General features: G+C 39.1%; 3 protein-coding genes across 3 annotated transcripts; 1 reads left to right on the top strand and 2 right to left on the bottom strand.

Annotated features, from left to right (window-relative positions):
• Nucleotides 1–1,813: 1,813 nt before the first annotated feature.
• On the top strand, nucleotides 1,814–2,599 carry LOC101297834 (probable calcium-binding protein CML15-like). The gene has a single exon (XM_004299204.1). The coding sequence runs from the start codon at nucleotides 1,933–1,935 to the stop codon at nucleotides 2,413–2,415; it is 483 nt and encodes a 160-aa protein (XP_004299252.1). The 5' UTR covers nucleotides 1,814–1,932; the 3' UTR covers nucleotides 2,416–2,599.
• Nucleotides 2,600–2,758: 159 nt separating this feature from the next.
• Nucleotides 2,759–7,837, bottom strand: LOC101297539 (putative phospholipid-transporting ATPase 9-like). The gene is made up of 11 exons (XM_004299203.1): nucleotides 7,439–7,837; nucleotides 5,962–7,316; nucleotides 5,705–5,815; nucleotides 5,306–5,582; nucleotides 5,074–5,162; nucleotides 4,862–4,970; nucleotides 4,549–4,758; nucleotides 4,302–4,427; nucleotides 4,102–4,200; nucleotides 3,786–3,977; nucleotides 2,759–3,692 (listed from the first exon to the last, which is right to left on the bottom strand). The coding sequence occupies exons 1-11, from the start codon at nucleotides 7,835–7,837 to the stop codon at nucleotides 3,075–3,077; spliced, it is 3,585 nt and encodes a 1,194-aa protein (XP_004299251.1). The 3' UTR covers nucleotides 2,759–3,074.
• Nucleotides 7,838–9,093: 1,256 nt separating this feature from the next.
• LOC101297246 (G patch domain-containing protein 1-like) lies at nucleotides 9,094–16,419 on the bottom strand. The gene is made up of 16 exons (XM_004299202.1): nucleotides 16,196–16,419; nucleotides 15,724–15,814; nucleotides 15,541–15,635; nucleotides 14,896–14,999; nucleotides 14,748–14,809; nucleotides 14,585–14,659; nucleotides 13,904–14,055; nucleotides 13,667–13,742; nucleotides 13,491–13,577; nucleotides 13,285–13,362; nucleotides 12,863–13,007; nucleotides 11,909–12,398; nucleotides 11,423–11,683; nucleotides 11,215–11,343; nucleotides 10,816–11,034; nucleotides 9,094–10,170 (listed from the first exon to the last, which is right to left on the bottom strand). The coding sequence occupies exons 1-16, from the start codon at nucleotides 16,331–16,333 to the stop codon at nucleotides 9,391–9,393; spliced, it is 2,982 nt and encodes a 993-aa protein (XP_004299250.1). The 5' UTR covers nucleotides 16,334–16,419; the 3' UTR covers nucleotides 9,094–9,390.
• Nucleotides 16,420–18,389: the final 1,970 nt, after the last annotated feature.

The raw sequence follows: 18,389 nt of genomic DNA, 5'->3' as shown, positions 1-18,389 counted from the left end.
GTGGTCCATGGGCGGGGACCCAATGTCACATTTGATGTCATCAGAAGTCGGGCCTAAAACATTGGGCAGTTCCTTCTATTGTATTTACATTCGGTTTTTTTTTTTTGTTAATAAAAAAATTGGAATTTTTTTTTTTTTTTTAAGAATGGAAAAATGGGAAAAGAAAAACTAAAAATTGGAAGATGAAGCTTTAATCGAGTAGAACGTATTTTCTCACAAGAATCGACTGATAAGTAACGATGCTAGTATTGTGGATGCATTTTTTGATGCCGTATAAGTTTAGGGAAAATAGATTTTGATGGATTCAAGTAAATTTCACATTGGTGGTAAGGAGTTGGAAGGGGTGTGAAGAATGAAGATGGATATAATACAAAACAACAACTTATAAATGCAAGAGGAGTAAGGAAAGGTCTGCTTTCTTGATGAGGAGGGTGTGCATTAAGCAAACCAGACATATCTTTCCTCAAAGCATAGCAGATTAAAAAGAAGAAAGAAAAGAAAAGGAAAAAAGTCACTACTTTAGCTCCTTTCCATGTTGTCTTCCACTCATTTCAGCTCTTGATCAACACTTTGATCACTATTACACAATGCTTCTTTGTAGCTTTTGATGCTTTTATATAGCTCCATGATTCAATCTGTATGGGCTTGTTTTTACTACCAACACATTACAAAAAGCTAGAGATGGCAACAACATCACAAACACTGCCTAATTATCAGCCAGCAGGAGAGAGCTTGAGTACTAATCCGATTCCTGAAGCAGTTCCGATAAGTTCTTCTGGATCAATCGGCCCTTTCTTTGCAGTCATCTCCGTCCTAACAATCCTTGCATTTCTTTCATGCGTGTTGGGTCGAATCCTGACCCGGGATCAGGTTGTGCTGACACCATTGGAGGGCATCAGAGATCAAAGAAGCTGTTTCGCATGGCTGAAGCGCAAGTGCAGGTTTCGGTGTCTGTCTGGTGATCATTGCCCTCATCCTGATGTGGAAGTTGGATCAACAAAGGTTAAGGGTTTTGGCCAACGAGGAAATGATGTTGCCAAGGTTAAACAAGGTGACAAGGCTCCTCCCCAAGAGGGTTAAGTTATATTTGCAAAGCTCTTACTTGTAGTTCTGAGACTTTGAGGTATTTTAGATGCATGGTAGTGAACTAGTGATGGTACCATTGCCTTGGAACAGATAGTTATGGTAGTGAACCCTAAATTTCAAAGGCAAATTTTCAGTGAATCATTCACCAGAACAGATAGTTATTTTGTTGACCTAAGCAAATATTGTGCAACATAGATTGTTCATTTTCCTAGCCCTACTATGCAAATAGAGATAATGAAACAATTAGATGATGCAATGTTGACCCCAAATGAGCAGGAGATAGGGCAGGTATGCTAAAATTACCTAATCACAGGAAGATTTCTGGGTTCAGTACTATATTCACCCGTTCAACGGTGAAAAATGATCTCATGAAAAATCTAAAATATCTAATTTGCATTTTATATTTCGGAATATAAAGATACAATTTTCTACGACTCTCGTGGTATGAAATCATAAGATATGCAAGTCAATTGACTATATTTACTCATCACCGGTAGAAATTCCAAAACTCTAGCTCCCTTCCTAGAAGCACACATGAAAAGAGAACCTTCCATGTGTGTGACAAAATAAGAAAAAGAAAACCACCGACTTAGCCTCTTAGTTGTCTCCACAAACCAAATTTAGCCTTCAAATCTTACAATCATTCACCACCAAAACAACAACCCCCATTTCACCAAAGCAAATCAAACCACAACAACCCTTTTCTCCTCCTCCTCCTCCTCCTCCTCCTCTGCTGCCACCCACCATCACCGCAATCAGCAAAGTCATTGTGTTAATCACAATCTGTTATTCTCATATTGTGCACCTTCATTGTTTGTGTCGTTGTTGTTTATAGTACTAGTCCTAATGCCTGCATTACAAGTTGAGCAACTCAACCAGCTAAGGGCCATCTTTGCAAGATTCGACATGGACTCAGATGGCAGCCTCACCATTCTGGAGCTCGGGGCGCTCCTCCGGTCCCTAGGACTCAGGCCCTCAGGTGACCAAATGCATGTTCTGCTATCCAACATTGACGCAAACGGCAATGGCTCTGTTGAATTTGATGAGTTGGTCAAGGCCATTTTGCCTGACATGAATGAGGAAATCTTTATAAACCAGCAGCAACTCATGGAGGTTTTTCAGTCCTTTGATCGCGACGGCAATGGCTACATTACTGCAGCAGAGCTGGCAAAATCCATGGCCAAAATGGGCCAACCCTTGTCATATAAGGAGCTCACAGAGATGATCAAAGAGGCTGATACAGATGGAGATGGTGTGATCAGCTTTAATGAATTTGCAACCATAATGGCAAAGTCTGCCTCAGGTTATCTAGGCCTTGGTCTCTCATGACCGAAACGTTATGATGTCTAAGCTAACATGTTCATACCTCTATTGATGCAGCACCCAGACAAATTCTGATCTGCTTCCATTACTGTTTAGATCATAGACAAGAAGTTTACTTTTGTTTTCTTGTTCTATCTTTCGTTTGGTGGTCCTGTAGATTGTAATATGTTTTTTTTGTTTCTGGCCAGCAAATGAAATTGCTTCAAGAATTTTGTTCCTACTAGTTTTATATATGCCAATTATTGAAGAAGAATCTCTTCTCATGCATATCTCATTCATCTACAGAAACATTATAATTTTCAGATAATTCATTTCCGTCTGCTTCACCTATTGTTTTTCAGATGCCACAGAATGAAACACCACCAATACTAATTGTTATTATTACCTAGAAAACAAAATAATCTTATCGAATAATTGAATAAATATTGGTGATATTGTACATCTGATGCTTCATCATCATACATGATGCGATTGCCTGACCATACAAGTATATATCCTAAGCAAAAAGTTGGAAGGACATGAGCTGATCAGTTCTGCTCCAGCCTTTTCCTCTAATATATGGGGAACTAGTTAACATATAATACAAGGGAAAAATGCTTATCTTACTTTTGAGATAATGTACACTACCGCTATGAGAAGAATGTGGAAATTAACTGGTGCATTCATCAATGACCCTCTTCAAAGCGTCTGGACCTTGCAATACGAGCTGTGTAGCCTACTGTTGTGGATCTTATCGATCTCTGCCGCACCATATGACAGAACTCAGGGTCATCTGATTGCCCATCTGTTCTCATCCATTGTATCATTTGATGATACATGGGGAAGAATCGCATTTGGAAGGCGGAATAAGTGAAATAAGGTAGGAGAGAAGTGACTACTACCAAGAGTGTAACAAGCCAGTAGAATGGGGCAGGTGCACATGCTTCAATAAAGACCTTATAGGCAGTGGTTGATATGGAAGGGTCCAAGGCACCATAAGCCAGCTGGAATATGTACCAGAACACAATGCCACCCCAGATGAAGAGATGTTGTATGTAAGTGAAGTAATTGATGGATAGTGCCATCTGACAGTTGACCACCCATACCACAATTGAGTACATGGTGGCACCAAAGATCTCGAAGCCAACAACTTCCCCGCCTTTGCGAAAGGCTTGACTACCTATTGCCAGGATGCAGGAGAAGAAGATTATTGTGGCAGTGACTATGCCATTCAGCAACCATCCAAGTATCCGGACCCAGCTAAATAAGACATTTTGTGCACCTTCTTGGTACAAGAGAGGGAACTGTTACATCGAAACAAATAGACAATAAGGATCATATGCTATGAAGTTTTCACTATCTTAGATAACAATATCTCTATGTACTCAAGGACATACCTTGAGGCAGAATCTGGCAGAGACATCTTGGTCAAACACTCCCAATGCAATTACAGGAAGTGATGTGAAGAAGACGTTATAGAGTGATAGATACCAATCATTATATGCAGATTGACCCGAGTATGAAGCATACATCTCATAGAAAAAGATAGTGAAGCCAAAAGTAATGTTCTTGTAGAAGAAATAGCATATCTGTCAAACAAGAAAGGGTTGTGTCAATTTTTTGTAGTGCACTTGGTTACAATTAATCAGTAGTCCAAGAAATGGTAATCACAAAGCTATATATGAGTTGAATTCTCTTAAGAACTGAACTTACCATTGACGAGATTCTTCTGTAACACCAATGTCCATGTACGAGTAGCAGGCGCTCTAGAAAACGAAACTGTGCAATTGCAATGTCACTTGACATGACTGCCTGAAATTTCAGATAGGCAGAAACGATAAGTGAGAATTCACCAAAATTCTTCCAAATGGAAGTAACTCATGAAGTCATGATGCATTTTGTGAAGTCTTTACCTGCATTCCTTCAACACCACTGATACCAATACCAATATCTGCTTCTTGAAGCATTCCTACATCATTTGCCCCATCACCAATTGCCAAAGTTGTTTTACCAGTTTTAATTTTTACCAGTCTTGTAACCTGCATTTATTTATATTAATTCTATTGAAACCATAGAAGTGAGCAAATAAATTATACCAACAAGGGAACAACCTATAAATTTAAAAATAAAATAAAAATACAAGATTGGTGGAATACTTACAAGTGCTTTCTGTTTGGGAGATGAACGACAGCATATAACAGAGGCACAGCCAATGGCAAGATCTAGAAATAGGTCCTGGACATCTGCCTCTAAGGCATAAGTGAGTGAATTCCCATCAATGATCAAAGCCAATGCTTCGGAGTTCTCATCTGGTGAAGCAAGCAATGCCTTTGCCTCACTTATTTGATGAATAACACTTTCTTTCAATGCCTGAATAATCATCAAAGAACCATTTTTAGTACTACAGCATGAATCACACACTATCTATAAGTTAACCCTCTAAAATTAATCTTGCATAGGAAATATAGTATACCGTGGCCACTTTCGATTTGTCCTCCACCTTCTCTAATGCTTTAGCTTCTGAGGTTTCTGAGCTTATTATTATTTGCTTCATTCCTTGTCGAAGCAAACTGCAGGCATATCTGGAAGCAAAATAAAAAATACGAAGAAGCATATGGTTAGCACTCAACAATGTTTATACACATAAAAAAGGATGCTAATACAGAGTCCAGTTAGTAACTATACCCAATATTTATTGCTGTCTCCATTTTATCTCCAGTCAAAACCCATAGTTTAATTCCAGCCTGAGCAAGCTTGTCAATGCAGTCAGGAACCTATCCGGCACAAATGTTTAGTCTTAATATACAAAATTACTACCAATGTCCTTTCACTAGGCAACAAATGAACATTGGAATAGAATATGCGCAGTAATAACATGATCAGTAGTAGTTTTGCTGATCGTCGGTTTAAAACATACCCCATTTTGAAGTTTGTCTTCAACTGCAGTAGCACCAAGAAGAATCAAATTCCTCTCAATCTTCTCAGCCACTTCCTCCACAGCATCCTCTCGATCTGCACTAACTAAGTTCTTGGCCTCGGTATATTCTTTGTTAAACTCAAAGTATTCTTCTTCATCAAGTTCCCGATATGCAAGTACTAAAGTCCTCAAACCAGCATCAGCATACTCGTTAATGTGCTCCCGGGTCTTCTCTTCAAACTCCCTTCCATCCTTTGCAAGTCTTTGGAACATGACACTGCTTGTGGAATAAAAGTACCAATATGAATATATGATTCTTTGTTTTTCATCCATACAGAATTAAGAGCAAAGTGATAGATTATGTTTGTAGTACAGAGAAAAAGGAAGGAGTTTACAAACCTGTCAGCACCTTTACTGAGCAATAGTATCTTTCCCTCCTCATTTCTTACAATCACAGACATTCGCTTCCTTGAGCTACTAAACTCCAATACATTCAAAATCTGATAAGATCTGAAAAACAGAAAGCAAACGACAGCTTGAGAACAGCATATATCAACAAATTCAACATTTCATAAAAAATAAAAATAAAAAAATATTTGAAATAGTTCCACTTACTATTTAGTTTATTAATTGAAAGTGTTAAACAAGAAGCATACCTTTCAACTCTCCTTCCAGACATAGGATCAAACTCGTGCAGGGAGATGGTTGTTTGAGCCCTTTCATAAAATTCAAACCCAAGCTCTCTTGCTGCAATCACAAAAGCTGCCTCATCTGGTGATTCAGCCTCATATGAAACTCTTCCAGATTCTTCATCAACGTCAGGTATTGCAGTATGACAGACGGCAAGTAACTGTAGAAACTTCTGGATTACATCTGCATGAGGCTCCCTTACCCAATTTCCATCCACTATTCTTTCATCCATAAAGTTAAAGCCTTTTATTAATGTCTTGGCTTCAGCAGATTCTTCAACTTGGCCTTCTTCTTCTGTCACCCCTCCAAAAAAAGACGAGCCTTTACCACTGGACAAAGCTCTCTCGACTTCTGTAACTCCGCGCCCAAAAGCAGTCCCGGCAATAGAACACTTGATAAACTCCATTGAGTTGCAAGTTAAGGTTCCTGTTTTGTCTGATAGAATAGTATCAACTTGGCCAAGTTCTTCATTCAAGTTTGAGGTACGTGCTCGAGCTGGCGTGTCAGTTTCCTCATAGTACATGTGCAGATCCTGGTTGATGAAAACGCCCTGGAGCACTTTAACAATCTCTATCGACACATACAAGGAAATGGGAATCAGATAACTGTACAACATAACGGCAGTCAAGAACTGCAAAATGGCTGCAACTGCTGCTCTCGTAGGATCATAGTAAATTGTAGTATCATCTGGTCTAAGGTACCATCTTATCAATGCCCCATCTTCTATGTCTTGGCTAGTTGTAACCCCAAAGACAATAGCACCAACAGTAGACATCACAACTAAGAGGAAAAACAAGAAGTAGACTATCTTATCCATCCTTTTCTCAATTTTGCTTCTCTTGGAAGGTGGTTCAGTCGAGTTTTGCATAACTTTTGTATCATGACCTGTGAAGATTACAACCCCATATATAAAATCAGTGTTTCTCAGCTTAGAGTCCCTAAGCAGAAGCTGCTGAGGTGTAAGAGGGTATGATTCCCCTTCAAACTCCAGACTCCCTACGAATGAGTAGAGACTTGCATTCGGGTCTTCACACCTGATCAAAGCCTTGAAGTCTTTGAAACTCGAATCTTCATGAATATTAGAAGAAGTTGCTTCCAGAGATTGTTTGATTTTCAAATTAGTTTCCCCGTCAAGATTGGTGGTCTCTACATAGCAATGTGCTTCATCATAGCTTGATGAAAGTAAAATAAGATCAGCAGGAAAAAATTGGTCCTTTTCCACTTTCACTATATCCCCAACTTTCAAATCCCTCCACTTACTAAAATCAAATTCACCTTCCGATTGATGCACCAGAACTTTTCTGTTGTTCCCATCCATATCCTAAGAACAGTATTACAAACTACATTAGACTCCATGATTACTAATACCACTAACTACAGCAAAGTATAGAAATTTAAATCAAGAAATGCATCAAACATGGCGTGAACATTCAGAAAATTTACCTGCTTTTTGCGTCGCCAATCTTCAAGGGCCTCTTTTCCCATCGTAACTCCCACCACAACCACAAGAGGGACAACATTACTGACAGCCGAGTAAGGAGACAGCGGTGTAAATGACAGTATTGCACAAATGAGGAAATATAAATTTGCAACCCTTCTGAATTGCTCAAACACTGCCTTAGGTAAGAATGTAGCAAGTGTATACTTGGTGGTTCTAACATAATTGCTTTTATAGTTCTTAGCAGTGGCCTCAAGGCATTCAGGGTCATTGCAATGGACTACTCTAGAGAATCCGGGGCCTCCGATCTGCGAATGCTCGCCATCCAAGGATGGCTTTCCACGATGAAAGGCATGGATTCTGCCGAAATGCTGCTTCTTTCTTCTACCACTACTACCACCCATATATTACACAATTGGTTCCACTCAAAGAGTGTACTTCTAGCAACAAGTTTTTCCAGGAACACTAAGATTCAGTTCCTCCAATCCAGGAAACTTACACAAGTGAGAACTCAATAACTGCAGTCCCCACTCCCCAGAAGCAACTGTATTACAGAAACAGAACCTCAACAATCCCAGAAAAAGCCAAGATGAACTTGTGAGAAGAAAAACTGTTGAGCAAAAAATATGTAAGAGCCAGAACAAAAGGGGAGATCGTTTGGAACTGAAGTTTATACCCAAAACCCACAGATAAGGCAATGAAAGTAGAGCTGCAGTACTATTTCTATTTTCTTGCTTCTCTATTTCTGTGAAGCTCAACAACTCAACAAGGCCAAAGAGAGATGACTATACCTTCCCAGCTTTGACTTGTAGCTAAGCAGCTCTAGAAGCACCAAACTTTGAACAAGGAAAAATGGAAAAGTGACTTTGGGCTCCCCAATCTGAACAAGAGAGAAAAGAAAACAGAACCCAACTCAACTACTTCCCGAGCAAACTTGACAGAAGGCAGAAAAGCCAAACAGGGGAGTGTATCAAACAATCAACCCTGTTTTGTTTCAGAATAAAATATCTGAACAAAACTGGAATATTGAGCTTTTTATAGAAACTGGCAGATACGATATACGCCTAGTGATCTGGATTGTGATTTGAGTTTTAAGCTTTTGAGTACGGACCAAGTCTTCTAGAATGTCAAGAAATACTGGTTCACAGAGGAAGGAAGTGAACTAGATTATTCCTAGCAATGCTTAAAAGGTAAATAACCATGTAAGAGAGTAACGGGTTTGCTGTGAAATGAAGCAGAGTCAGCAAAATAAGCAATACTATGAAATAGCCGTCATAGCTGACGCACTCAGATTTCAACGGAAAAGAGAGAAATTATTATTTTTGGTTTGCTGGCATAATTAGATAGAAAACGTGATGGGGGAGGAGGTTGAGGCCGCTAGCTAGGTGGGTAAGAAGGTCAAACAAGATCATCCACATGCACTAATCGTCGTTTAATACCGTCACTATGATTGCGAGGTTTGCTTATTAAGTTTGACTAACAAGTAACACTGTCTGTTCTTGACCCAAAACAAGGCCAACCAAGTCAGTCTTGAAATGACTACATGAATATTGCAGAATTATATTATTTTCTCAGAGGAAAATACACAAGAATCATTTAACCGATTATGGATAACTTTTGAACCAAGAGAAATGCAGTAAAAGAAAAAATTGGTGAAGCAAAAAGGAAAAAATGCCTAATATTACCAGCACACTATACATGTACATTACGTGACAACATTACATCAGCGGCAGTAATAATTCGAGCTCCGTGACAATGCAGATGATCGTTACTTGTCTAAGAATTTAATTTCTGAAACTATAGACCATGCAACCTCTATTAAGTACAATCTAATTTCATATTTAAATTCCTCCAAAAAAAGAGCAAGAAAACGAAGCTTCGTCTATTCAGGACAGGATGCTCCATAATTCTATGCGATTTGGCATTCCAGCTTAAAGGTGGGAAGCAAACCTCATGTTCATTCCCTCCTCCTGTGCTTGTCTCTCTTGGTTTCTGAGCGTTCCTTCTCAGGGGAATAATCATATCTACTGGGGGAGTCTCTGCTTCTACGCTTATGTTTTGAGTGACTTCTGCTACTACTGCTCTTTTCTCGTGAGGATCCTTTCTTTTTCCCTTTAGACCTAGAATGGTATCGGTCTCGTTGATCACCGGATGAATCACTATCTGAATCGCTGTGTCTATGTCTATGTCGATGTCGCCTGGAGCGTTTTCTACTGCTCTCATCTTCTGATGATGAGCTGCTGCTCGAACTTCGGTGCCGCCTTGAGGGTGTTTTGAATTTCCTATCCAGTAAAGGTCCTTTCTCCGAGCTATTTCTATCAACATGATTGCCTAAAGAAGCAGTCTCAGCGTATTTGCTATTACTTCCGGCTGAGCTACCCATCAAGTTACCATTAACAGTTTCCTTTCTCTCGGATGTACGATCTTGAACAATCTCCCTGCTGGCGTGAGGGACATTGAGAGTGGAAGAAGGTTTTTCTTCAACTGGGTAAGTATTGTAAATTCTTGAATTGGCATTGGCAATCTCTTTGGGAGGAGCAGAATTCATGGTTTTGTTTGTTGAGGAAGGCAACTCGGGCGGAACCTCTAGGCCAAGTTCTTTACCCAAAGATTCCAAAAAGTCACCTGCAATCAAACGGTTTAATGTTGTATTAGCTGCTTCAACCTTCTTCTCTGGATTAACTTCATTAGGAGTAGAGATATCCTCCTCATCATCTGAATCATCAGAAAAGATAGCCTGCACAGGAATGAAGATAACTATCAGGCCCCATAAACAGCATTTGCATAAAAAATAGTAACATTGGGTTTCTTCTGTTATTAGGTGAGTGGATACATCTTTTGAGTTCCATTGATACTCTTATTATTGCATTTTTTTTCACTACCAAAATTATGTACATAGGAACTGCCAAACGAGTTAAAGTCTCACAGTTAAGAACATTTCATGATGCACATTAATGATAGCGAACTCGGCAGATACTGTCTCAGATTTATGCTAACTGGCACAACTCTACGATCTCCTGATCCACAATGCATACTAAGTAACGACCAGGACTTATTCAATATTTGCAGAAACAAGCAATTGCTTTTTGCAAAGAGACCAGTTATATAAGCTAAAGATGTGCAAGTAGTCTACGAGCATAGATGAAAAGTTATCGCCAACTGCACATATTATCGAGCTGGTTAAAAACCCAAAACAGTAAATATTAAGGTTGATGAACCATCTAATTACAACACTACATGTACTATAATATAAGTGATGCACGGCCTTTGTTTTGTGAGAATCACACATGCAGGACAGCACTATGCAAGAATGAACTAAGAAGCTTATAACCACTTCCGATGAACTTTTAAATTTAATAAGAGCAAGTACGGATCAAAGTACCTTGTAAAGGTCAACAGGCCTCTCAACGTTTTCAACTTCTACCTCACCACCACTTTCATCGTCAGCTACGTCTTTGCTTATTCCTTGGGGCTCAGGTTGAGGAATGTGGTATGAGTCTCTCTTTACAATTATAGTTTCTTCTTCTTTAGTCGCTTTTACAGAATCGGATGTGAAAATGAGAGTTTCGATTTTACTCTTGGATCGTGGAGCTGGTGGTGGCTGCAAGTGGCAATAAGGCAATAACATAAAATCAAGCCATGATGTTTAGCAAAAGCATGTTCACTGGAGTACATATTTTCCAATGAATGAAGTAAATGGTGTCCTTTACGCTCTAGTTTGAGAGTTACCAAGTAATGCAGACAAACAGAACAAGATTTAGAAGAAAGTATATGACTGTACCTTCCCCATATAAGGATCAATCAGATCAAAGCGTTTGCATAGGATAGGTGAGGGACGCCATTGATATTCTGTTCGTTTTACATGGACTTCCTTTGGGATCGCATCTTCAGCTTGAGTATCTTTAGCTTGCTGTTTTAATATTTAAGAAACAAATCAGAACCAGCATAACCATGGTCAAAATGTGAAAACAATATGAACAAAGCCATACCACAAATCCCCCAGAAGTAAATTCCATCCCTCCAGTAAGTGATGTGGATATCTCTTTACTCCATTTCCCTTTTTTTATTGCCTCGGCTGCAACTTCAAAGTCTAATCTCTCAAGAGCACGAGCTGCTTCTGACATATGACTAGCTCTACCGGACTCGGTAGATCGAAGCCCTCCTTGGTACTTGTCGTGCAGAAACTGCTCAAATCTTTCTTGCTTTGCTGCATCATTTATGAAGGGTTTTGCGACTACTGGCATTTCACTCTACATTCAAAACATACATAATTTCATGTCAGACGAATAATCCATCACTTCCACAGTCCAGAGAAAGCTACAACCAAGGGCATGAAACCAAAAAAAAAAAAAAGAGTTTATAGTGATAGAGCAGTCAAAGCCAGTAACTGCAATTTGAATTACATGGAACTAGTAAAGGTTTTCATATGATAGAGAGAAAAAAAAACCACAAAAGTAAAGAGCTATGGTACTCACATATGATGAGGGATCAGTAAATGTATCTGAAAGATTGTACTGAAGATGAATGGCATCAGTGGAAGAAATTGATGTACTCGAGTCTTTAGAGCTTCGCTCCAAAGGCCTTTCCCCTAAAAGTTTCCCACGACCCTCTGCTGTCATTTTCTGTGTTCTTGGAGACAATTTACCATCTAATTGCAGCTTAGTTTGATCTCCTCTCTTCTGTTGCTCCTCCCACAGCTTCCTTGCATAATACTCATGACCATTTCCTCCAACAAGGAAACTGAACATTGGATTTGATTGATTTTTCTCTCTTGAGAGATCCTCAAATAATTTGCCGCATCGAGCTACTAAAGTTGCCACCCCATCAATTAACACTTTCAGATTATTATCCTGAGGAGGAGGGACTTCCGGGGGCCCAGGATCTCCAAGCTTGTAGCTAGTCTCAGGAGGCCCAGAAAATTTATGTTGGGGTACAAAATCCTTTGGAACTACAGGAGGATCAAATCTATAAGATATGCCAGTGGAGTAGTTATCAGTTATATACTCGGCAAAAATAGAAAAAAAGAAAAAAAAGAAAGTGAGAACATATTTTCTTTTATGTAAAGTATATGTAACTTCATCATGGACTCATCCATAATCATTCAGAAGGTTCAAATTTCAGCATATGCACATGCGTATTAAACAGTTAAAATAGGTGGCAACTTGTATAGTTGTACATATATCAATAGTGTTTTAGGCTAAATTTTCAAGTACCAATGGATATCCTATGTTAACCAAAATGATCAAAGACCTACAAGTTACAACTCATTATACTGAGGGAAAAATGGTAGACATCAGTTAAAATCTTCAATATCAAAACCATAAATAAAGAAATCTACGGCCCACTATATTTGGTTTCTCCTACTTTAAGCTAGAACTTTTCACTTACAAAATAAAAATGTGTATCAGAAAACTAAAACCTTTAATTACCTTTCAAGTTGGTAGTCAGAATTTGATGCAAGTCTAAATCCAGAGAGAGCACCTGGTTCCTTTCTAACAGACGTTTGCTTACTATCCATGATCAATTTTGTTGGCTCATCAATATCTTCAACATAAGTCTCCTCAAAGTCATAGCCTGAACAGGAGAGGAGGGACAGTGAAAGATTTTAGAAGTTAGAACATATGAAGGGTGAAATGAGAGGTGTCAGCTCAATCATATGGTTAAATTTTCTAGCATCAAGATAAGCCTCAAAATAAACCATACTGCTATACTGTATCTTCAAAAGCCTAGAATTTGAAAAACAGAGTGGTTTATGCAATGAATTCATATGCCTCTAAAAACACCTATATATTCCTGCCTTGGATTGATAACTACCCATAATAACCAAACTCCTGACCCAGGAAATACTAACCAGAGCCATACACATCCTCATCTTCAGCATCAAAGTCTTCAAGTGCTCCAATTCCAAAACCAGGAGCAGCTTTTCCTGCTGATGAATGACAAGCCAGATCAACCATAAGTTGAGACAAAAAACCAAGCGATCAAATGAATAATAGGATGGTGACCTCAATGATAAAGCAAAAAAGGAATGCCTACTACATGAATCTTAAATCTTACACTTCAAGCCAAATAGACTATTCTTCAGTAAAAGAGAACTTTTGTTTCCAGGGCCCCTATTATCAGATACACGTGACCTTTTCTTTTCTGAAAATAAAAAATTAAGTAAAAAAATCAATCAGAACACATCCATATTAGTAACTAGAAATACATCACCAATCTAAAAAATTGCATACCCCTAAACTCAGGAGCATGCTTAAAAGGATCAAAGCCTAATCCATGCATATCCTGCTTTGGGTTGAGTACATAAACCTGAAAGAGAAGATGTGAGGCACAACTCATGCACTATCATGTATATAAATTTCCAGATCCATCTGATATAGATATCTAGTGCATTTGCTAATAACCTGAAAACAACTAACCATGCAGTTCTGATCACTCGTAAGAAAACGCTAAGAAAACAGATTACTTACAGGTGTATTTTGTGAAGATCGAACATCATCACTTGCATGCTGCTCTGAATAATTTTCAGAATTATCATGAATGGGATCGGAGTCAGCCAGCTGTGTTTTCGCATCATTAGCAGAAAATGCTAAGAAAGCTTTTCTACCTTCCCTTCGAGCATCTGTTACGAACGACGTGAAGTTAAATCCTCCAATGATATCACTTCCAACTTTTGCACACATGCACATTTCATGAAGTATCTTACTCTCCAGGTTTGAGCAGTACGGCGGGAGGAGGGGTTGGAGGGGGTTATGCACTATATGCTTATTTGAAAAGGTTAAAGTTACGGCATGCATACAAGCTCTCTAAATTGCAGCCTCAAATAGAGGCCACTTGTCAAGTATTGGGATTCCTTGCAGCATTAGGATCCCTTGCTGTTTAGGTTTGCTTTCTGTTTTCTGTTTCATTATACCCTATTAAGTAGGGTGATATGCTTCTAGGTTGACTCATTCCTTTGCACTTTACCGTGTAAGGCTATATATTAGCCAAAGTAGTTGTTCAATGAAATAAGTCATTCTCCCAGATCGTTTAAGTTTATTCTGTTCAAGTTTGGTTCAAAAAACCACTTACAATGCATTAATATATCTTGGAAAAGAAGCACAGTAGAATTAATATGAAAACAATCTTGAATTTGCATTTGCAAAACATACCATATGCTACATCAGCATGTGAATCCTTAATTGAACGACCATGGCGCCATCCCATCTTCAGCAGCAATTTTACACCTAATGGACAAGGGCAAGTTGGGATTAAATGATGTACAACTGCAAACATTTTCAATAATTGCTAATCCCAAATTATCGGGACACATACCTATAGAATCTGTGGCTGGAAGTACCAATTCATCAGGAACAGGTCCAGGAATAGCTGATGGCCTATAATACATGCAAAATCAATTTAGTCATCAAGTTGACCGACATGAATATCTAGCAAACAGCGATCACACATGATCAACATTAACCTTTTCTGCTGTTCCTTTTCTGCATGTTTTCTAGCGTGATCTGCAGCTGTCAATCCAAATGTATCAAACTGCGAAGATGTCCCCAAAGATTGACCTTCCATTTCCTAAATATAATCAAAAATAGAATTACACCTCTGATTTAGAATGTTGAAATAAGATCGAAGTTTTACTGAGAAAAATACTTCAAGAATCTCATTCGACTCAAAAGGGGAAGATTATTGCTAATCATATGCGATTTTTTCCTTTATTTTGTATTTTTTTGTTACTTAAACACGTTAATGAGCAAACCTAACAGAATATGATTTTAGAAAGATGACACTTTGGTAGTTGGTTGACTTCTGTACCCTTGTACAGCAGAACAGATTTTCGCGAAATTCCAATCAGCCTTTTCACCAAGTAGAGTTTTGTATTCATGTCCTTTTGGAGTTAAAATTTCAAACAAACAAACAAACAAGAAAAGAAAAAACAACAATTTTCCTAAATGCCCTAATTAAACTGTCAGAAGAACTAAGCACGTAATTAACCATTTTCTAAATGCCCTAATTCCAATATTGACAACTGGAACACTTCACAAAGCTGAAAGGTAAGAAGCTGAGAGAGTTTGAGATAAAACTCAGGTCCAGGTACGATCAAAATAAAACATACAGCTCTTTCATCTTCATCCAGAAAGTTCAAAATGTCCTGCTGTTTGACTTCAGCTCTGTTCTTACGGGAAGACACAAAGGTCTGTGGTGTCCAACCTGCACATTTGTTTCACATGACATGAACCATTAGCTAATAAACAAAAAGCAATGAAGCACTCTAGTCCATAGGAATGTGTAACAATACCCTCTTTCGAGCCCACTGTGTTGTAGTATCCAGCAGAATACCCTCCGCTAAAGGCTCCGTGAAATCTTCTTCTCCCTTCTTCATCTCTAACCTGCAGAGATAGAAAAAAAAAAAAAAAAGTCAAGAGAATGTTCATCCAAATTTGCTCATTCAAAACCTCACCAAGCACATAAAATCATTACTGTCCGTATCAACACTCTCGACTGTTATAGTCTAAATTATGCTCTAAGCATTACATATAGCTACGCAGGGCTTGGTTTCTAGAATAACAAAACAGATTAAGAATCACAATCTCAAACTCATCCTAATCTTCAGCCTTCAATAATCCATACAAGCTCAACTAGTCAAAAATTACTGATAGTAAAACTCCGCCGAGCTCGTAAACACGACAGTCGTAATCTCCATTGCTTCCATTAAGCAAATAAACGAGATAAGGAAGACGAAATAGCAGAGGAGGAGGAGGAGGAACTACCTCTTGCTTCCAAGGAGCGAGAGTGCGCAGCTGACCGGAGGCTTCGGCGACGGACTTCTTCTTCCGGCTGGTGGTGACGTCATCCTCGCGAGCTATCGGCGTTCCGTAGAATACGAAGTCTTCTTCGTCCGAGTCCATCTTCTTTACGAGTTTGAGAATCCAGGACAATGCTTTGTAATCGGAATACGAAATCTAATGTGATCGGAGATGAGATTTTGTTTTGGAAATTAGGATTTCGGAGGAGTTGGAGTTGCAGAGCGAGCAAAACAAAAGCCCCTCTCCTCCTTCGAGCGAAGGTAGAAGAAAGCGAACTAACGAAGGGTGTGCCCCCCTGTGTACCCCCCTGTGTAACGGACTCGGAGGCCCAAGGTTGTTATACTTACCCGGCCCAGTATTCGATCAAGACGTGAATGGCACATTTATTTACTTCGAACGGAATAGATTATGAATAGGATGGGGAAGGGAACGAGAGACGAATTGGGAATTGGTATAGGAATATTCATTTACATTGAGTTTATTATCTATCGTATGAAATTATAATCAAAATTGAACTAATTACAATTGATGTTTACTTACAGTATAAAAAGGTATTATAAGTTTAAACATTTGATTTTAGAGGCTTTATGATGCAATTAAACTACGAAAAGGGAAAGATGGCCATTACTGGCTTTTTTACAAACATGTGACTTCGATCATTTCTCGTCACAACTAAAACAAAAACCATGAGCTCTTCTTTCTCTATGATTACGGGAAGGTCATTGCTTGATCACCTCTTGGTTGTGTGTGTGGTGGATGGTCACTAAAGGAGTCGACCGAGAAGCCTAGATATATGCGAGCTTAGTCTCATAAAGACAGGCTAAATGTTAGGCAATCGCCAATGTCCGTGGTTCCATGGCAATAACATCATGCTTAATTTCCGACTTCGATCCACCAAGAAAACTTCGTAACAATTGAACTTATGTCCATCCGTAGTCTCATGTCATGAGAGTTCGATAAAGGCCAAGATGGATTCATTAACGCTTGTGGTTTCTTGCATGTGGTTTGATGCAATTTGGATGTCAGTATGGGTACAGAGGCTCCATAATGTTCTAATAACACATGCAAATTGATTCCAAATGACTACAGTACTTGATTGTGTTCTACAAACAAATCCACATACAAGCATCGGAAGTTCGGACCTGGGAAGCAACCGTTGCAATGCGTTCATGAGAAGGAAACCGTTGTAAGCGCAAGTGACATTCTGCCACGATCAACCATTTCAAAACATCATCTTCGGTAAATCTCAGCAAATTTTTTTTTTTTTTGAAAGGCTTTGAAATCCAGCCTAGCTGGAAGGTTCAGTCCCACATCCAGTTTCATTTATTAAATTAATATTAAAATTTTACATCGGGGGGACATAGAGCCTGAATCCCGTGCTACAATAAGTAAATGACTAATATCCTTGTAGAGAAAATAATAGCAGGAGTCTTCTCTAACCAAACATCATCAAGTGCTCCCAAATTAGCAAGGTGCGCTAATTTGTCTGCTACACCATTTGCTTCCCGATAGATGTGTCGGATCCTGACTGATTGAAAGGCTCTCATATAATCCTTGCAATCACTCAGAACATGACCCACCTCAAACATGTCCGTCTCCCTCTATAGGGCAGCGATAAGTAGGATAGAATCACTCTCAATATCAATATCCGACCAACCTTGGTGAATACCAAGTCGAAGACCCGCCCTGCACGCCTCAAACTCCATATTCAACGCAAAGTGAGCATGCTTGAACAGTCTTGTCATAGCTGCGATTCCCAAACCATTCTCATTTCTAACAACTACCCCCAATTCCTCCACTTCCCAAAGAGCCATTGAAAGCCCCGTCAATATTAATTTTCAGCCTTCCCCACTTGGAGGGCACTCCCAATTCGTCTGCCCTCTCCTTCTCTTCACCTCAACCCGCTCAGCAAATCTACTTTTGGAGGCCTGAAATATGTCATTACGTTGAGAACGTAAGTAACGTTCTGCGAGTATAGACCTTAAACATGCCACTTCGGTTTGTTGTCTATACAGTTCCTTCCGTGATTGCAACATTGGGAGCATTGCAGGTTCATACTTTTACCGACTTTTAGCTAAAGGAACTAATTTTAAAACTTGAAAGACTAGTTGGAGAGGAGACTTGCTCCAGTATAAGGAGGATGAGCAAATTTCTTCCC

The sequence above is a fragment of the Fragaria vesca genome, linkage group LG5 (assembly GCF_000184155.1).
Source record: "Fragaria vesca subsp. vesca linkage group LG5, FraVesHawaii_1.0, whole genome shotgun sequence".
Lineage (NCBI taxonomy): Eukaryota > Viridiplantae > Streptophyta > Magnoliopsida > Rosales > Rosaceae > Fragaria > Fragaria vesca.
Note: the sequence above shows the minus strand (reverse complement) of the source record. Positions and strands in the feature narration are given on the sequence as shown.

What these genes read in the sequence shown, in the direction of transcription:
- LOC101297834 (XM_004299204.1), top strand. Translation starts at nt 1,933, where the DNA reads ATGCCTGCATTACAAGTTGAGCAACTCAACCAGCTAAGGGCCATCTTT.
- LOC101297246 (XM_004299202.1), bottom strand. Translation starts at nt 16,333, where the DNA reads ATGGACTCGGACGAAGAAGACTTCGTATTCTACGGAACGCCGATAGCT. An exon ending in TGGATGAAGATGAAAGAGCT is followed by an intron (nt 15,000 to 15,540) that starts GTATGTTTTATT and finishes GATTATATTTAG; the next exon opens with GAAATGGAAGGTCAATCTTT. An exon ending in TGAGGATGTGTATGGCTCTG is followed by an intron (nt 13,008 to 13,284) that starts GTTAGTATTTCC and finishes TCTCCTGTTCAG; the next exon opens with GCTATGACTTTGAGGAGACT.
- LOC101297539 (XM_004299203.1), bottom strand. Translation starts at nt 7,837, where the DNA reads ATGGGTGGTAGTAGTGGTAGAAGAAAGAAGCAGCATTTCGGCAGAATC. An exon ending in GAGACAGCAATAAATATTGG is followed by an intron (nt 4,971 to 5,073) that starts GTATAGTTACTA and finishes TTTTGCTTCCAG; the next exon opens with ATATGCCTGCAGTTTGCTTC. An exon ending in CTCCCAAACAGAAAGCACTT is followed by an intron (nt 4,428 to 4,548) that starts GTAAGTATTCCA and finishes AAATAAATGCAG; the next exon opens with GTTACAAGACTGGTAAAAAT.